Source organism: Pleurodeles waltl, chromosome 6, assembly GCF_031143425.1.
Source record: "Pleurodeles waltl isolate 20211129_DDA chromosome 6, aPleWal1.hap1.20221129, whole genome shotgun sequence".
Lineage (NCBI taxonomy): Eukaryota > Metazoa > Chordata > Amphibia > Caudata > Salamandridae > Pleurodeles > Pleurodeles waltl.
In genome coordinates this window covers 415,764,374-415,780,800 of record NC_090445.1, presented here as the reverse complement: position 1 = coordinate 415,780,800, position 16,427 = coordinate 415,764,374, and the positions used below count along the sequence as shown (strand labels likewise).

Here is a 16,427-nt window from a genome sequence, read left to right as displayed (position 1 = left end):
GGAAGATTACAGTGTAAGAACCTAGATGAATACAGGTGGCTTATGACAGATCGGACAGTGAAGCTAAACGTGAATTAAATGTTAAAAGATAACCAAAAATCTAAGTGTAAAGAGAGAAAGATGTCAAGAATAGATTGTCACTCTTTGCTAAACATCGTATACTGGTTGTATCATTATTTATTTTGGGAACTAGCCCTTAAAACTAAACAAGCAATTTAAAAAATTGCATAAAAAGTTATTATACAGTTAATATTCTCTAACACGACCAACAATAAATTATACATTTCCAGCAGTCTAATGAAAGTGCGGTTATACAATTAATAATATAGCAGCAAAAAGATAATTCACAAGAATGAAAAATAATGCACTTTGCAGAGCATAGCACCCAATTTTCCCCCCAAACTGCGAGGATATATAGCAGCAAAAGAGAAATATGTACAGTTTTCAAAACATAACACCCGACTTTTTCCTGAATAATCATACAGCATACAAGTATCGTCTGATACCCAATATTTGTAGCTGACTGGTGTCAGACCACAGAATTTGATATGCCTTCTTATACTAGCTCACGTCAATAGAGATGTACAGTGATTTAATCCACACCCACCTGTGTCTGCCGTGCACAGGACAGAAAAATAGCACGTGTTCAACATCCTCAATCCTATGGTTACAAAATGCATACACTGCCAATGTAGAGCAATGGAGTTTCCAACTATTTATGTATTTATTAAGTTATAGTGTATCCATCCTAAATTTAATAAACAAATTGCAAGCCAAGGACGGTTAGATCATGTCCATATATATTTCCTTTGCAGGTGAACGCTTTAACGAAGGGACATCATGCATCTAGCCCCCGGCTCTGGCCTTCCGGGGATATCTAATGATGTTACTATTCCAAAAGGCTTTTTTAATGTTGCCCTTGGTACCAGGATTAAATAGAAATTACTGAAATAATTGTGAATGAACGGCATTTCTCACAGTGTCAGCCTGCACTTGCCAGGTCTGACAGTGGATGAAACCTATTACAGAGTGAAACAGCAGTACTATACAGCTCACCTGTCCAGTCACAAGGAGGACCACTTCCAGCCTTTGCCCTTGAAAGAAGGGGTTTAAGACGTTTATACAAAAAATACCCCAAAAGAACAATGTTAATGCCCAGTGCCAACGCTCTCATGCTGGTTCCTGGTGCCACAGTAGATTAATCGTTGGGCAAGACCTAGATTTTTACAATACACTACTTTACAATCCCCCTTCTTATGCTTGGCCGAAGGATCAATCCACCCAACCCTTCTCTCAAACAGAATGTCCTCAAATGTATTAATATCAAGGTCTATGTTACAGGACAACCAGTGGCAAACTGTTTTTCAACTGGAGGGTTGGTTCTTCTCTGGCAGGATTTAAATGTGGTACCTAAGTCAGGTATAGCCACGTAGGGGCAGCAATCAGGGGGGAGACTGAGTAGGGATGGATTGGTAATAGATTGCTGCTTAATGCTAGGGCCTTCCGGTTGGATTTCCTAATGAAGCTCTTATACCCCCCCCCCCCCAACTCCCCAACCCTGGCACACCAACATGTGGTGCATCTCCACCCTTATATGTACAGCAAAACCTCCTGCATTGATCGAAAGGGGGTGGGCAGGATCGGGACAAAGGGAGGGCCACCGGACCAGTGTTGAACCTTAGACCGTGGTAGGAACAGAACTCAAAGCTTGTGATATTTTATCTGCCAGTTCAGGGTCCTGAGCAGTGTTCCTGCGGTCCAGCAAATTAGCAAGGGAATTTGACAAATGAAAAAATGCGACTTTCAATTTACATAGTCTAACATCGGAAACAAACTCGCAGACACCATAAGCTGGAATTCACTACAAAAACGAGATCCCAGTCCAGATTAGTTGAACCTATTTGACCACCAGTATTGTAAGGTACAGCTGCAGTAATCAGCGGTGGTAAGGTAGGCGTGTTGTCCTTAGCACAAAACACCCTAGTGGTCCTAGGCAGACCTGTTTGCTTAGCTTTCTTATTTCTCTTACCTGAAGGCCCATCCTCTCTGATGTCTTGGGGAGAAGAGTTCAGCAACGTACTGAATGTCAAGATTGGAGACTGATGGCTGAACTATCACATTCGGTTGAGGACTATGTGGTACTGAAGGAGTCTCTACTCCAGTGCTTCTTTATGACCCCATATGACCCTGCAGACACACTCGCAGCTCCAAAGACAGACACCGTTCTGCTAAAACAATTTTGATGTCTATGATCCCGACGGCTCTCACAGGAAAGAAGTAAAGGGGAGTGACGCCAGGGGTTTTAGAGGTGACAACTTTATCCCCTTGCAATTTGCGTTTCACCGTTGATGCATGACAAGGGCCCTAATGAAACGGAAGACAAGCTCAGGGCCTGAATGGAAAACTCACCTGAGTAAGTTCGACGGTTGCAAAGCCATACATCTTCCTTGCACTGATGGGCACAAATCTGGGGAGCCACATGCTAGCAGTACGTTCAGTACTCAAACCAAGCGTTTTTGCACCTTTGGGTGGGTCTAATGTAGTTGTTCAATAAAGAAGTCTGAATTCCAGGGACCATCGTTGCAGACCCCAAATTGTTGAATCCCTTGTCATTAGACCAAAGAACATCACCAACATTGTTACCTAGGTATTACAGGTCTGACTTCAAGCTTTACAAGGGAGGGCAGAGCGGGGAAACCACCTGTCCCACGAAACTAACCCTCTGCCTCTATAAAGGTGTTCCTAGCCGTGTGGAAAGGTTTCAAATTGATAGGTAAGTGTAACCTCAGCAAGCTGTGCCATGTCTTTCATTTTTCGTTTATTGCTAAAAGCACATGACGAAAGACAAAACATTACGTCCCAGGCCTCAAACACACAACCAGCAGAGCCTTTGAGCAAAGCAATATTCATACCTGCTGCTGGATCTGCCCGGCCTGCACAACAATCTGTTCAGTGGCACCATTGCTGTTAGTTGTGTACTGCTCCATGTCCTGACAATCTCAAGGGCACCCTTACGGTGTTAGCAACAGCAGAGCACCTGAGAAAAAAAAGCAAACCATTACATTATGGGGAGCTCTTAACATTCTGCAAGACAAAATACAAGCCTTTTCATGTTCTAAAACTTACTAGAATTATAAAATCATTGTAAATGACATTACATGACCTTTAGCTCAAGACCGAAAACACATGAAATGAGGCAGCAAGGGCATGTGACCCAGGTGACGCCATGAAAAATAAATGACAAACGAGACCTTGAATTAGGCTTGAGTGTACTGTAACCATTCTCAACCTTTATCAAACATACAAGTGCAACGTTGGCAAAGACTTCAGCAGCTGCAAAAGGGAATACATTTCACAACACTGTGCCTTTTTCAGGGTTTTTCCGCTACAGCTCGAGGAATTGGCGTTACCCTCTAAAACCTAACACTTCATGTTACAGCAGATGCAAGAGAGTTGTCGGTACTACCAACTCAAAAAGCAACGTTTCTTTACAGAATCCACAAAAGCAGTGGGCCTGCTCAGGAGAGTGATGCTCCTACAAAAAATACCGTAACTGAACACTTCAACTGTTAAGGCAATCACGTATTATGTACAGAGACAGAAAGAACTCTAGCAGCACTTACAAGATGCAATGGAATAGAGTCTGTACCGTAAGGACAAAATATGCATTGTGTCCAAAACACTAAGAAAGTGGATGCCACTTCCCAAGTTTGAGGCTGCTCTCTAGGACATCTGTATTCTATAAAGGGCATGTATTGGGGCTATTTTATGCTGGAGTGTGAGGCAGTGTGCTCCCTTTTTGTGTGTGTCTAATTGACGGCTCCTGTGAGCCTACGAGCTCTGGCGAGGCACCTGTTCTCCTATTGAGTTGTGCAAAAACCCGTGAAGACGTTCGGCGGCATTTCAAGCAACCCCTTCAGATATATTTTCTCTCTGCTGATGACAGCCAAAAGCCCGAAACATGTGTCCAGAGATACTGCACTTGCTGCACCTACTTAAGGTGTAAGACTTTTTGAAAAATGTCTCTATCTTTAAATCAAATGACTGCATTTACCATGATGCATTGGGGCTATTTTATGCTGGAGTGTGAGGCAGTGTGCTCCCTTTTTTTTGTGGGACATGGATAACAGTTCTACTACGAATTAAGTGGGAAGGGGTCGTCCATGAATAGTGGACTGTTGGCTTAATAAAGTCTATGTCTGAAATAGTCACACATTGTTTACTAAGAATGATTTTCAGATGTATACTGTGCCTACTACATGTGTAGGCTGCGCAAAGATTATTAATTCTAGACATGGAAAGATGGCCTAGAAAGCCATTGTTTAACTGCTGTAGAATTGCTTGCACGCCCAAGATTTTTTTTTTTTTTTATAAAACACCAAACTTGATGAGTATAAGACACCATATAACATTCAGAATAAGAACGCCTAGCTTGTGCTTAACTGGCGAAACATGAAAAGCATCAGTAAGATAACTCCGAGAAGTAACGTTGTTGCATTGGGGCAAACCTTGTTTGATGACGGGAGGAAACCGGAATGGCAGACCTATCTATTTTTGAACAAGGGATGAATCTGTTCCAATAGCTTTAATTCAGTTACCAGACGTACTGTTCACAATACACATCATTTGAAGTGGAGTCTGTGTCAGACTTTTGGTCATGACTGGATGGCTCTGTTCTCCCTTTGTTTTCTACTTTGATTTGCTAGCATCCCCCCCTTATTTTTTGCGCCTCACCCAGTAGCAACCCAGCAGCATTTCTGGTCTAACAATGGTGCGGCTGAAAGATTGATCCTTCCACTGCATTACCAGGGGGAGTTTTTCCTCCCACTCCCCTTTTCGATAACCTGATCTGCTCTCCTCAAAAGAGCAATGGCAAAGCCAATAGCTTGCTTCTTTAAAGCAAAAGACTATTGGCTTTGCTATTTCTTGTCTTCTTCTATTCGCAATCGTTCATTGCTTTGTCTATATGCACAGTTGAATAGTGTTTTAGCCAATGCTTCTCCAACTCCTGTTGATTTTTGTCTCTATGTAGTCAGTTTAATTTAGTTGAGCTAGTTACCATATTTTTGACTTCAGCTAGGCTGCAGACAGCAAAGAATGTTTGGATGAGGATTTTTTTTTGTCCCTATCAGAGGCAAGTGCATTGCAGAGACGTTTTCCAGGGGGATAAAAAAAATGATCCTGCAAACGGCACTGCGAGTAGGTCTTTCATTATACTTGACATGTTTATTGGGGCGACTCGCCATGTCACCCGCTTAGCTGTTGGTGAAGAAATTTAAATCGGTGATTGTATTTTGTGGGCAGCTGCAGTAGCCTCTTTGGCAGTGGTCACCGAATTGTGCAGAAACCGTCTTTTCAAAGGGTCCTTTGTTAGTTTGGAAAGTATTGACGGTTCAGTGGGGGTGAAGGGGAGGGGGGCCACCCATCTCTGAATAGTGACATCTAGGTGGGATGAGGGAAGGTCCAACTTACACAGTCCAAATTCCGATATGGCTCCAAGGTGAGATTTTGTGACAAAAATCTGTGGGTTTTAGGCTTAATTTACAGCTACGTTTCGCCCTCTATTCAGACTTATCAGGAGTACATCCTGGGAAAGTAAATGGGCTTGTCAATTATTAGGAGCTAAAATTATATTGGGGTGCTGCGCTTCTCTAGCTGCGCCAGTACAATGTTAGTAAATCTGTGGACTCATCTTAGGTGGTTTAAAATACCATTGTTTATTTAGGAGCCTGCAGCATGTTTAACGTTCCCCTTTTCTTCAGACTACAAAGAAGCTAAATCGTAATGTGCAAGCTATAAATCTTTTGTTTTATCCATGTGCGCACTTTTAGTTTTTGAAACTGAAATAAACTAATTGATGACGATTTCTTTAAATAAACACGCAGCTCTACAACATATGATACTGAAGCACTGATATGAAGCGTAGAGAAATTCTGCTTAAGTAACCCTTTCTAAGTGGTAATGCATTTATTTCATGTTAACTGATGCTGCACTAGGAACCAAGATTAACTATGCACTCTGAAACGAAACAATGTCATCTAATAAATACTATTGACTGAATGAACTAAATGTTTTAGCATCTACATCGGACTCCTATATGCGTTTCTTGACTGCCTTCTTTCTGTCGACTGCTCTGCCACAATTCAACCGTCAACTTTCCTTTCCTCGTACAAAACAGTGAATGCGCTGTATCACAAGGTCCAATCACTCTCTTTTTTCAACGTCTGTGGCATCTCTTCTGTGTCATTCATTTCAGATAATATGAATGTCAAATTACACACCAACAACGCAACTGGTTGCGCAAGTAGATGGTTTACAGAACCAATACAGCAATCTGTTTCTGCTTAACGAATATAGACGAATGAATTAATGTTTGGTGACTGCAACTGAACAAGCCAGAGGCCGTCATGTCTGGCTCACAGATTAATCTAATAAAACTGAATATGAAAGCTACCTGTGGGTGTTGCCAAAATGAAAGCAAAGACAAACAAGCATTTGAATGTAATAGGTCTTGCATTTACTTGAGTTGGAGCTATTGGCACTGTAAATTTATAAGTGGATTTCTTTTGCCAAATTTACTGATGAGCTTTATTTTGGTCCTGCCTGCCACATAGTTCCATTGGCCATACCTAAACGATTAGTGGGGCTACTGGAATATTTCTTTCCAACAAGGCCCTTAAAACACAAACTACTCGAAAGCAAAACAAAAGTTCCAGCCACAAGAGAGCTTACAAATATACTGAATGGTGGGATGGGTTGTTATTTTGGGGTCCCCACTAACCTAGTGTGGGCCAGGGATGATCTAGACAGAAAGAGCATGTTGTGGTGAACACATTTTGAAGGCAGTCCCATTGTCCTAGGACCACCACAGGCCGAGTTATGAGCAAAAATGTTTTGTAAAAGGAATGCCCTGCAAAACATTATGAGGCAAGTTTTTGAGTGCTACGAATATTGTAGTATGTTGACTGTAATGCTCAGCCACAAAAAGAGGGACTCTGAATTCCTAAAGGCCACAGGTAAGGGAAAGATACAATTGAAGAATTAAAAAAAGACCACCCTCCCCCTTTCAATCCAACCTGGTTAAAATAAAAATAAAAAAAATAAAAATTAATCATATCACCATACAAGGCTCAGTGGTATAGAGAAAATGTTTGATATTTTGTATTTTTATTAGTGTCACAATTTACAAAACTCATATTCATAAAAATTCCAATACTATGACAACATATTACAACTAGACAATCTCTACTTCCAAACAATCCTTACACTCACACCTTACAGACTCTTACCACCTCATTCACTTAGTACTGCTCGCTTTCAAAGTCATTCACCCAACATCTTACAAACTAACTCCCAACTGTCTAAAATACTTTCATGATTCACAAAAAGTCTTACCTCAACCTAACAAGTCAAGACTAAATATCTATACATAATGTCAATGAACAATTCTCAAGGTGATGTTAGATTCAAATTCAGCAATTGGTCCACCTAAAATACTTTTGATATGGAGTTCTTATAGTCCTGCAATAGAATGCTCAGAACAGCCCAGAAGACACCACAATGAAAACAGCATTTGTAAGAAATATGGTCATGTAACCATATAGTCAGCACCTAGAGGGCATAACCACATGAAAAGAAAATGGCATAAAGTAATGCACTGTAACCATATATTTAGCCCCTAGAGTGCATAGTGCCTTACACATGTTTTGAGCTAACAGGCCTACTGCAAAAATATTACAAACAAGACCCTTAAAACACAAACTACTCCCAGCTGTAAAACAAAAGCTCCAGCCATGCAAGCTTAAAAAGACACAATGGTGGGAGGGGTTGTTATTTTGGGGTCCCCACTAACCTAGTGTGGGAACCCAGAGATGATGTAGACAGAAAAAGCATGTTGTTGTGAACGTTTTGGTGGTGGTCCCATAGTCCTAGGATCACCACAGGCTGAGTTATAAGCAAAATATTTTCTAAAAATAACAGCCTGCAAAGCATTATAGGGTGTTTCCAGCGTGTAGTGCATACTGTAGTATAAGCACTCCTGCTGTGTCTAGAGAGCTGTTTTGAGGATTTCTGTGTTTTTTCATAAAGCATTTATCAATTACAACTGTTTCTGTGAAAACTATGCAACGTGAAGGGGCGAGCCAAAATAAATGTCTGATTCAGTAACAGTGTGAACAATGCTACCACCAATAGTTTGCAGTGTTCTGCGCTGTGAGCACTATGGAGCACGAAAGGAAGCGGCAAAATAAAATTAAAAAATAGATTGCCCACGCTGAAGTATATCAGCAACCTTGCAATAACTCATAACAGGGTCAGTCTGCAAGGGGGTAACAAAACCTCCCCAGGCAGAAGAAACAAAGCATCTATCAATAACATCAAGGAATTTTTGAAAGGCAAGCCCACAAACCAGTTAAAGTGATGGGCGTGGTTAAAACACCACAGAATACTTACAATAGGTCGAAAAAGCGCTTGCATGCTCAATGTAAGAGGATGCAGAGATGTCTATTGAAGGGCTACTTTGATAGTCAGCAGTGGCTAGTAACGGGGTGTTCACTAGAGTGAACTACAGAGATCCTCAGATACACAGGAACCCAGAGAGCCAAGACAAGGAGGCACTGATCAGTGGAGCGGATATAGAAGCCAGGCAGCATAAAGTACTAAGCCACTGAAAAAGAGACTACTCTCCCCTCTTGCAGGAACTACGAGTGAAAGGTAGTCTGGAGTAGTAACCAGATAAATGGTTAGGTGCTGTTTTTGGTGTGGCGTAAGCAACTGGAAAGGGACCAATGTGCATTAGTTTAAGGACAAGTGTAAGTGAAATCACTAGCCTTTTTAGAGGGGTAGGACCTGGGTGATTATATGCATGAAACCCCACCATGCCCAGATTCCTTTGGCTGTCATCTGCCATGTCTAATACAAAAAGGTTCCAAAGGAGGACACAACTCAGCGTGCAGGGAATGCATGCCTCTACTTTATTTGCGGAGCTGTAGAGAATGATCTCACAGGGGCCATATAGGGGGCATGGATAATCTCTTTAGTGCGGTTGATTAGTTACGAGGCCCAGCCGTCAATAAGAAGCTGAAATTAGAAGACTCCCTTTCAATTGAAGGTCTGAGTGTTTTATAACGGGTTCCACTGTCATGCTCCCAAGATGCTGCTCACTGTTGGGAACCCTGGGGTGAACACAGACAGATTGTGTTAGTAGTGATTTCGTAGTTAATCGACTGCAATACCTACGAGTGATAACGAACGATACAAAGCTCCATCGTGTAAAATACGTCAATATGTAACAAGCCATGCAACATTAAAAGTGTCAAACCACCTCAGTCCATGTCTAACTTCATATCGCCTCTACATCTCCACGTAACAGCCCTCACCGGGTGTCCGTTTTACGTCTTAATCCCCGCTTTCCCGTTATCGTTCTGCCATCTCAAACTTTTATGGGAATCTTACACAACCAAATCCCAGAACCTTCACTCCTGTCACAGATCCCCGAATTCTGCGTCTTCGTTCTCTCACTAGGTTTCTTCTCAACGTACGATAATACAATTCCTTCGACTACTTCGGCCATTCAATTCTTCAATCTGTTATGTCCCCAGCTTCGCTATGCTGTCCCTCCTGGTCTTGCTCAGCATTACTCTGACCCTAGCCAAGGCCTCTCCCCTCGGTTTCGGCATCCCAGTCTCCAGTTATGCTTTCTCCATCTCCTTTTTAAAACGTTACCGGTCATGCATGCAGCCTCAATTCCGTACCATCATTATGTCAGTTCACTGAATAGGTTTCTTCACTCCCACAGTGATCTAGCTTCAGGTACCGTCTTCCCATATGGGCCTTTTGGATCTAAGCCTCGCCACTTAAGTCTTTGTCTTTAGCAAACCTATATTACTGAAGCCACCACCTACTGGCCTCCTATGGGCCCGCAACCATGCTTTCAACCTAACTGCCCTCTGTTCCGAGACACCCATTCTGGCTCTCTGTCCACTGCTTGCTCGGTTTGCCTTCCGTGAGACCCTTCCCCGGACGGGCTCGCGCTCCCTCGGCCCCGCGCTCTCCTCCCCGGACTCTGACTGGTCTCCCAGCCCCTCCAATCCGCACCCGCGCTCCCCCACATTGGCCGCTCGCGCTCACCGCTCCCGGTTTCCTTCCCGCTCTGATTGGCTCCACAACCGGACTCCAGAACCCAATCAGAGGCCGATCACCCTGCGCAAGATGGCGCCCGGGACAAAGGAAGACAAACGAGAAACGTTGCGAAGCAGTGCGCGTGCGCAGCTAAAAGCCACGCCCACTAACGGGAGGAACTTCGCTTGCGTAGGCGGTACGTAGACACGGACTGCGGCTAGCCATTAATAATGCCCCGGTGAATGTGGTTCTCATCTTGTAATAGCGTCCCTATCTGCAGAGATACACGCATAAAAATTTCAAAACATCACAATTCCTTTTTAAATCGATTGTATTTTTTAAAATTGAGAGATAAATGTGTCTATTTCAACAATTCTTCAAAGTAACAATCGAATGTATATCTAGTATATAATACTTGCCTGTCTATAAAACGGAACATCTTTAATAATAATTCATGAATTAATGTATTAGTTCACGTGTCAGTGTTATTGTATCTTCGACAATTTGTATAACCTGTCCCTGACACACAGTTAATGTTCACTTTCAGAGGTAAAGAGACTGGATGGATTGCCAATTATCTAGGTTGGTTACTCATTGACGCAGCAGGTTTCAGTCCGTGTACAATGTAGTCTGTAGAAAGAGTTGCCCCAAAACTCAAGTGGTTTAAATTAAAAAACGTAAAATTCCTGGTCTGCTTTTGGAACAGCGACGGAAATTATACTGTTGCGAAATGGTAGCTGTTGAAAAGGTTACGTTGCTTTCTTGTCCTTCGTCTGTTTCAGTCGCGGCCGGTCTCAATAGGGACGGCTAAAGAAGAATGTTCTGGAGGTAGCTGGTGGGAGGGATCAATTGGGGTTCTTGAGCTTCAGACCGTTCCGATGAAACGTCACCTCAAGGTATACATAGTTCCACGTAAACAAATTAAGATAAAACATCTCTCTTATCGAACGACAAGTAAACCTTTGTTATTCAGTGGCTTTTGGATTGTCGCGTAGTAAATGACGAGGACCACTGTTTTTTTTTGTTCTTTTTTTTTTTTTTGTAACAATGATAAAACATCTCAAATGCATCTTTTAGACTGTTCTTAAAAGGAATTATAAACCCAGATCTCTGGGACTTGGGGGGCAAATGTTTGCATTCCTCAGCCTTCCATCCATCATCTGTTCTTTATCCTAAAAGGAATTTTAGGCAGTACTAGGGAAGATGCGTTGCTCCTACCAGCACAATAAAAACCTTTCTAGCATTCGCACCAAGAATGAAACATTTCCTATCTGACGTGATGAAAGTTTCGATTCTGTTAGGGACATGGAGGTGAGGATTATGATTTTCTTCTTTACTTTAATAAATAGCAGGTTCAAACTAAAAGAAAAAAACAGTCACTACTTTTCCGATGAGTATTCCGTCTTAGGTGAGCATGACAACCAATAAACAATTATAATGCAGTCCACAGTGTATAAAGATCCATGATATATTTTCCTCTCCCTTCTTCGTTGTAGGAAGTTAAGGTTCATGCGCCAATAGTCGTTCTCTGAATCCGTGCCTACGGAGGAAGTGATGTTTATTATACGGATTCTGATATGTCTCGAAAACCATAAGAAAGTTATTAAGTCACAACCAGAGAGCGGAAGAATCAGAGGAAGAACCGACTACTGATACTGTTCAATAACATGCTTTCTTATAACAAAGAACATCCAGGAAACTACATGTCAAATTAACAAATGATACATCTACAAAGATACAGTTCAATTCTTATTAACTCATTTCAAGAAAAAACAGTCCAAAGTTCTCATCAGTGCATCTAAACTCGGGTGGGTAAAGTTTTATTTATTTTTATTTATATATATATATATATATATATATATACATATATATATATATATATATACATATATATATATATATATACATATATATATATATATATATATATCCTGGATGGGCTAATCCTCACCTCAGTGTCCTTAATAGGATAGATACTTCACTCCTCGTTAGCTAGGAAATGTTTCTTTCTATTTCAGGACCGGAGGCGAGGATTATGCAGGTTCAAAGCTTAGTTACCACCAGAGATGCCGCTTCATAGACAGGTTTAAAGTAAAACCTTTTGAACGTAGGCTGAGAAGACCAATCGGCCACTTTCATTATATTCTCGAGTCTGCGGCCTACCTGAATGACTTTGGAGCCCATTGTTCCTCTGCGCTGGCAGAGTGAGCTCAAAACTGATGAACGTCAGTGCCTGCCTCCGACATAATCTACCTTACCAACCTGGCAATAAAAGGGGAGGAGGCCGCCTTAAAAGGTTTCTTCAGAAAAATCAAAAGGCCGTCTCTCTCCTGGAGGCCTGATAGCCGCCTTCATATGTCTTAATGCACCTTACCACACACAGTTTAGGAGAATTAGGGGGTGTGGAACTTAATTAAAAGATTCACTCGTCCATCGGACAGGTTGCGTCATAAATTTACTTGTCCTGTAACAAAATCCACTGTCCCTTTGGTGCCATATAGTGTGGCGACAAATTATGGCAGCAATCTCAATATATAATAGCCTCTCTGATTATCCGCAAGCTCCTACTATAGTAGGGTATGAATACTACCAATTCCCTTATTTTGACATCTTTTCACAGATATACATACTGGGGCTGGACGTAGCAGTAAGCAATAGTTCCACAGTTGGAATGCCCTTTTGAATCTGTACAAGCCTACTAACTTGCATGTTTTATGGGGTTTTCACCAGCTGTTCTCTAATCTTTTCCTATACTGGGAGAGCTTGGACATTTATTCATGACAAAGGCAGAAGTAAAATTTCTTCCATGGTTGGGGAAAAAGTGTTTAGAGGGAAAGTGAACTTGTAAACGCTCATCAGATTTTCACATGAGCAAATCTACACATACATATTTGCTCGTGCTAAAATGCAGTTCACAAATATTTTCTAGGAATACAATTTCCTGGCCTGCTTGTGTATATTCTTGATAATTCATGAACGCTGTAAATCTGCACTAATGCATGAACATATACTATGGGTGCAGTGCAGTTTTGTGACTTAATTTAAGAATTGGGTCCCTTATTAGGTCTGGTGTTAATCTTAGACCTTTTGTTTTTATTACAATTCTGTCTTTGTCTCCATCGCGTGGCTTCACTACGCATGACAGAATTGTGCTCTTTCACAAGGAGCATATCAGCACACAAGGTAGTTTTGTTCAGACAGGAACTTCTGTGACAATATGTGCTTTTTGAGACCAAAACATATTTTTGCTTTTTGCCAGTGTTTAATAGTGAAGGCCAAGCAGCTCCCACAATACATTTTTACAAAAAACATGTCAAAACAAGTCACACATTGACAAAGCCACCAATATCAAACCCACTGATTTTGCCAATGCTTCTTTATTTTCATGTTACCCATAATCGTCTGAAACTAGTTACAATGATTTTCCATTCTGAATATTTTTTTTAGAAATACCAGCATGCCTCAACACATTTGTCTAAATGATGCTTCACAGAAATGGTACCTAAAATTTCATAGTTCTTTAGCAAACCGTTTTTTTCCTATTTGCATTTTTTGTGTACATTTTATTTTGAAAGCAAAGAATCCACAATCTTGCTTTCAAGCTTCTGCAAATATTTGCATCTGATCTGAGAGCATTCTGGGAGCATTACATGTAGCCTCATATTGTTAAACTTTGCAAACATGTGTACTAATTTTTATACTGAACTACTATCAGTAGTGCAGTCTGAGTTTTCAACATTTACTTAGGGCGCTCACCCTAACAATAAAGGCTTTGCATGAATGAAGCATAAATACAAGTTCGAACAGCAATCACATATGACATAAATATTACCTTCGCTGCAGACAATGCCCTTCGCTGATCCATAATGTGGTAGTGTAAACTGGTACCTAGAGTGTTTGTGCTGCAGGGAGATGGGCGTACTTGTCCCAAGGACAAAAGGAATATGAAAACTTGTTGTCCTTGACCCCAAACAATATATCCTGGGTGTCAGGTTATAGGAATTTCACACCCCTGGGAAGTGATTATCCTGCCAGCTAAGCAAAAGTCTCAAGACAAGATTGACATCCCATAAGCCAGCGTACCTGGGTTCAGGAGGCTTGGATAGTCTGATACTTTTCATAAGCTTGCACACCCAAGGGTGTTCACCAGCCGGTAATTTGTTGATGGGGCAGTGTACCACCATAATCGCTGACCTGAACGAATTGCAGTTAGCCAAACCAAATTTTGCGAGCTATCATAGGAAGTTCAGATATTCCGTAATTTCTTGATCAAGATGTCTCTCCACACACCAACGCATCCATCGTGTCCAAGCTGATAGATATCTTGATGGTACTGGAGTCCCAGGCTTGTTGAATTAAACGACCAGCGTCGTTCGAAAGTCTTCCATCTTACCAATGTTACCTGAAATTTTCCAAGCCATGAGCTTGAGATGTCCCTGGAGAACAAGAGGATGTTGTTGGCTGTGGGGATCCAGAAGTGTGTCTGGGTAGGGTGTTAGTTCAATCAGAGCCACCCAGGACAGTTCTAGCAGGGAAGGGAACCATGCCTGCGACTTCCATAGTAGGGTTATCAAAATTATCAATACTTTCTGACGCTGGACTTGGGCTGCCAGTCCCGGAATCAGACGAAAAGGAGGTAAGGCATACAATTGTTCCTTTCTCCAATTTTGGAGGAATGCATCCGCTGCCATGGCTCCAGTATCTGGTCACCAGCTGTGTTGGAAATTGGGTCTTTGGTTGGCAGTCAGGTTGCCCCCTGTCCAAGCAAGGACCCTCACTCTAATCAGGGCAAAGGAGAAAAACACTTGCTTAACCCCCACCCACCCCCTTGGTAGCCTGGCACGAGCAGGCAGGCTTAACTTCAGAAGCAATGTGTAAAGTATTTGTACCGACCCACAGTAATACAGGGAAACACTATAAAATGGACACCACACAGGTTTAGAAAAAGTAGTAAATATTTATCTAAGTAATCAAGACCAAATACAATACAAATCCACAATACACAATTAAAAATATGATTTTAGCAATTAAAACCACAAAAATAGTGCCTAGAAGTACCGATGCTGCAATTTGATGTTAAGCGGCGTTGTAACAGAGTCGTTTCCCACAATGCAACGCCAATGGTGCAGTTTACGGAGTCACACGGACCCCCAGGTACAATACCTTAGCGAAAGTGTGAATAACAGGCCGGTGGACAGAGTCGAGGAGCGAGGCGTCGCTGGATCCGATGCGGTGTCGGTTCCGGTGCTGCGAGGCGAAGGAGCGGAGGCATCACAAAGAGGCAGTCGGGTCCTTGCTGCGAAGTAGTGGAGGTGAGGCAGCGTTTGAAGTGCTGGGTCTGCGCACTTCCGGCGGGGTCTCTATCCAACAGTCCTGGCGTGGTGCAACAAAGTCGGGTGTCACTGATGTCGGTTACACAGCACTTTGGGACTTACGGAGTCACAGACTTCAGCGGGGCTGGTGCAGCATCTGGCCTGCGGGGTCGTGGCACTCCAGCAAGGACCACGGCTTCAGGTGCAGACGGCGGTGCAGAATCCGGTAGCAGTGTCAGTCTGGGGTTGTCCGAAGTCGGTACACTTGTTTTTTCTGGACTTTCACCAGCTTCTTCTTTCAAGGGCCCAGGGACTGGATTAGGTACCACTTGGCAGGGCAGGAGTATCAGCAGAGAGTCCAGGTGCTGGTAGAGGAAGTCTTTGATGACCCAGAGACTTCAGAACAGGGGGGCAAGCTCAGTCCAAGCCCTTGGAGATTCTTCTGAAGCAGGAATATACCACAAAGTCCAGTCTTTATCCCCTTTCACAGGAAGAAGGAGCAACTGCAGGATAGCCCAACAAAGCACAGTCACAGGCAGGGGCAGCACTTCTGTTCAGCTCTTCTCCTTGGTAGAGGTTCCTCTTGAATCCAGAAGTGATCTAAAGTCTGGGGTTTTGTGTCCAATACTTATACCCCTTTCTGCCTTTGAAGTTGCCCAGCTTCAAAGAAAGGTCTCTCCCCAGACACACAACAGGGGGTTGGAGACTGCATTGTGTGAGTACAGGCACAGTCCATTCAGGTGTAAGTGACCACTCCTCCCTCCACTCTAGCCCAGATGGCAGGATATGCAGACTACACCCCAGCTCTCTTTGTGTCACAGTATAGAGGAGATTCACAAACAGCCCAACTGTCAGTCTGACCCAGACCAGGAATCCACAAACAGAGTCCCAGAATGGTTTAAGCAAGAAAATGCCCACTTTCTAAAAATGGCATTTTCAAACGAACAATCTAAAAACCAACTTCACTAACATGTATTTGTAAATTGGGAGTTCAGA

At 42.4% G+C, this 16,427-nt stretch overlaps 1 protein-coding gene across 20 annotated transcripts in view; it reads right to left on the bottom strand.

Annotated features, from left to right (window-relative positions):
* The window catches only part of NFYA (nuclear transcription factor Y subunit alpha), a 46,662-nt gene extending 36,425 nt beyond the window's left edge, over positions 1 to 10,237 (bottom strand). For 11 of the 20 annotated variants that reach the window (XM_069238383.1, XM_069238382.1, XM_069238391.1 and 8 more), the window contains exons 1-2: positions 10,129 to 10,237; positions 2,913 to 3,037 (exon numbers count right to left, since the gene is read on the bottom strand). In XM_069238383.1, the coding sequence (XP_069094484.1) occupies positions 2,913 to 2,987 (75 nt within the window). In that variant the 5' untranslated portion in view covers positions 2,988 to 3,037; positions 10,129 to 10,237. Of the gene's footprint in view, positions 1 to 2,912; positions 3,038 to 9,322 lie in introns of all 20 variants that reach the window. The other 9 variants (XM_069238385.1, XM_069238393.1, XM_069238377.1 and 6 more) reach the window with 6 other exon arrangements.
* Between the last annotated feature and the right edge of the window lie 6,190 nt (positions 10,238 to 16,427).